At 47.9% G+C, this 2520-nt stretch overlaps 1 protein-coding gene across 2 annotated transcripts in view; it reads left to right on the forward strand.

The window, feature by feature from the left end:
* Nucleotides 1–258: 258 nt before the first annotated feature.
* Nucleotides 259–2520, forward strand: part of LOC118385234 (uncharacterized) — a 93278-nt gene continuing 91016 nt past the window's right edge. The window contains exons 1-4 of one of the 2 annotated variants that reach the window (XM_035772199.2): nucleotides 259–841; nucleotides 1003–1088; nucleotides 1493–1658; nucleotides 1858–2482. In XM_035772199.2, the coding sequence (XP_035628092.1) occupies nucleotides 411–841; nucleotides 1003–1088; nucleotides 1493–1638 (663 nt within the window). In that variant the 5' untranslated portion in view covers nucleotides 259–410 and the 3' untranslated portion in view covers nucleotides 1639–1658; nucleotides 1858–2482. Of the gene's footprint in view, nucleotides 842–1002; nucleotides 1089–1492; nucleotides 1659–1857; nucleotides 2483–2520 lie in introns of those variants that run through there. The other variant, XM_035772197.2, reaches the window with a different exon arrangement.

Genomic DNA, 2520 nt, shown 5'->3' on the forward strand with positions numbered 1-2520 from the left:
AACTTCCTGACGCCTGACGCCTGGGTCGACTCTCTCAGCCATGAGAACTGTTCCTCTCCTTTCTCCTTCCGACCAGACACGGTGTTCTGGGAACCGGAATTCACCTCAGCTCCTGAGACCAACCACACAGAGGCCCCCACTGTCTGCCCACCTCCCCTCCTCCCCCCCAGGACCTCCAGCCTCCCAGCAAGGCCCCACAGCAGCTTTATGAAGCATACAAGGGTAATGTGCACATCCCAAATGTAAGAAAACTGGTGCTGGAGAGACAGCAGCCACTCCCCCCAACCCCTCCTCCAGTGCCTTCGGGCCCCATCCATACCCCCCACAACCCTTGCAAAAAGGCCTCCATCTTCCCAGACGCCTCCAGGTGGCCCATCACCTACCAGGAGGCCCTGAGGTCTGTGTAGCGCATGGAGGCCAGGAAGAATGCCTCTCTCCCCAGGGACCACAGGGAGCACCCCAGACCATCAGACTGTAGAAGCAGAGCTACAGCTCCCTCCATGCTCAGAGGTTACAGCTGGCCCGCACCCCTTCGCACCTCTCAGCCGTCCCAGGAGGAGGAGAAACAGGAGGAGGTGGTAGAAGAGGAGGAGGAAGGAGAGGAGAGGTATGGGGCACATGAAATGGAGGTGGAGATTGGGAGGTATCATCTGGGAGTTCCAGACTCAGGTGGGAGCTACAGTAGCTATGCCACCAGAGCAGTGGCAGGGGGAGTCTGGAGCCTCCCAATGGGCGCCTGTCTATCTGCCTGTCCCCAACCCTCACCAGCTCTCCTGAGACCATCGAGGAGATACAGGGGAACACAGAGGAGACACCTACAGGACATGGAGGCATTGAAAGGGTGAGTGCTTGAGTCTTCTTTTATTTAATATCTATATTACTCTCTGTCTACATTGTCCCTTTCACATTGAGTAAGATGCAACACAATTAATAGACAATTAAATAAAATGCCCTCCAATGTCAGCCATCACAAACGTTCCACTTGTGTGTGTGCTTCTTCAGGAGAAAGGCCTCAGTGGATAAGAATTATGAGTGGGACTCAACTAATGTGTCCATTCAGCCAGGAGATCAAGACCTTGGAGGCACAAGTGAGAGAGCTATAATGTTCCTTTTTAGACTGGCATGCCACTGTCTGTGAATGAAAGATGTTCAGAACTGAGTTTAATAACACTAGCTCTGTTGCTTAAGAACAGGCGTGTCAGTCTCATTTTGCCCTAAGGGCCACATTCGGTCTTCACCAAGGCCACACAGCAAATTGGTTGTCTTGCCTTCCTGTCAAGATCCACATTAAATCTGTCCACTCTTTTGGGACTTTTTAAATGTTCCTGACTGTCTAACTTTAGTTTTAGTTACTGTTAGCGGGCTGGACACAGTGAAGACACTTAGTTTTGTTTTTTAACTAAAAGTTCTTCAGAAATTCTTCAATTGGTTTGATTGACTTTAGATTATATAAGGATCTTTCTAATCCCTACCCAATCTTCTCCTGCTTTAGGCCTGTTCTCCTCAGTGAGTCTACTGAAGTCTACTCCCAGCATGCACCATTCCAGGAAAGGCCTCAAAGAGTCCGTCCAATTCCAGGGTCATCACCATGAGACCAGCCGCTACTCAGAGCCCGAGCCAGAGAAGGTGCTGTTCTGACAATCCCATCTATACCTAAGGTCAGCTCAGAGCTCTAATTTATGTTATTGTGTGTCTGAACAGGACTACCGATCTGTGTGATTGGCTGTGTTTACCCATGTCCCTCCTACCTTATTGTGTGGGTGTTTTTCTTTTCTTTTCAGTTTGTACGAGTCTGTCGGTCTTCTCCCGTTGCTTTCTACTAATATCCCAGTGAATTTCACACGTTTATTTATACAGACTTCCACCAACAAAGTGAAAATAGACTGCCATCGTCAGTAATTCAGCCATCAACCGCTCAACCATCTGACTGACTGGTCTCTGGTGGACACTCAGGGCTGAATAAAGAAGTGGCTGTTGTTGTTCAGAGCTGTACGTACCGAAGAGGACTTTTACCACTGATTTACAAGAGCTGTTACAGTGATTGATCTCTGCTTCTTCTATGGAATACTACATTTATTTATTTGTACCTTTATTTAACCAGGCAAGTCAGTTAAGAACAAATTCTTATTTTCAATGATGGCCTAGGAACAGTGGGTTAACTGCCTGTTCAGGGGCAGAACGACAGATTTGTACCTTGTCAGCTCGGGGGGTTTAAACTTGCAACCTTCCGGTTACTAGTCCAACGCTCTAACCACTAGGCTACGCTGGTACCAAGTCAGTGAACAAGCAGGTACAATATTGGGTCTGTCTTGCTCATCATCATGGTGCTGACTATAATCAATACAATAATCATACTCTTGGACTCACGGAAGAACAGTTGGAGATTATTTTTATTGTTTTGAGAAAAGGCAAACCACCACTGAGCTGGCACTTTGTTCCACTGCTGACACTTTGTTCCAACACTTTCAACGTTTGACAGAACTCTGACGGATGATCGATTTTCTGTGAGATGGAGATGGA

This window comes from Oncorhynchus keta, chromosome 6, assembly GCF_023373465.1.
Source record: "Oncorhynchus keta strain PuntledgeMale-10-30-2019 chromosome 6, Oket_V2, whole genome shotgun sequence".
In the NCBI taxonomy this organism is placed as follows: domain Eukaryota; kingdom Metazoa; phylum Chordata; class Actinopteri; order Salmoniformes; family Salmonidae; genus Oncorhynchus; species Oncorhynchus keta.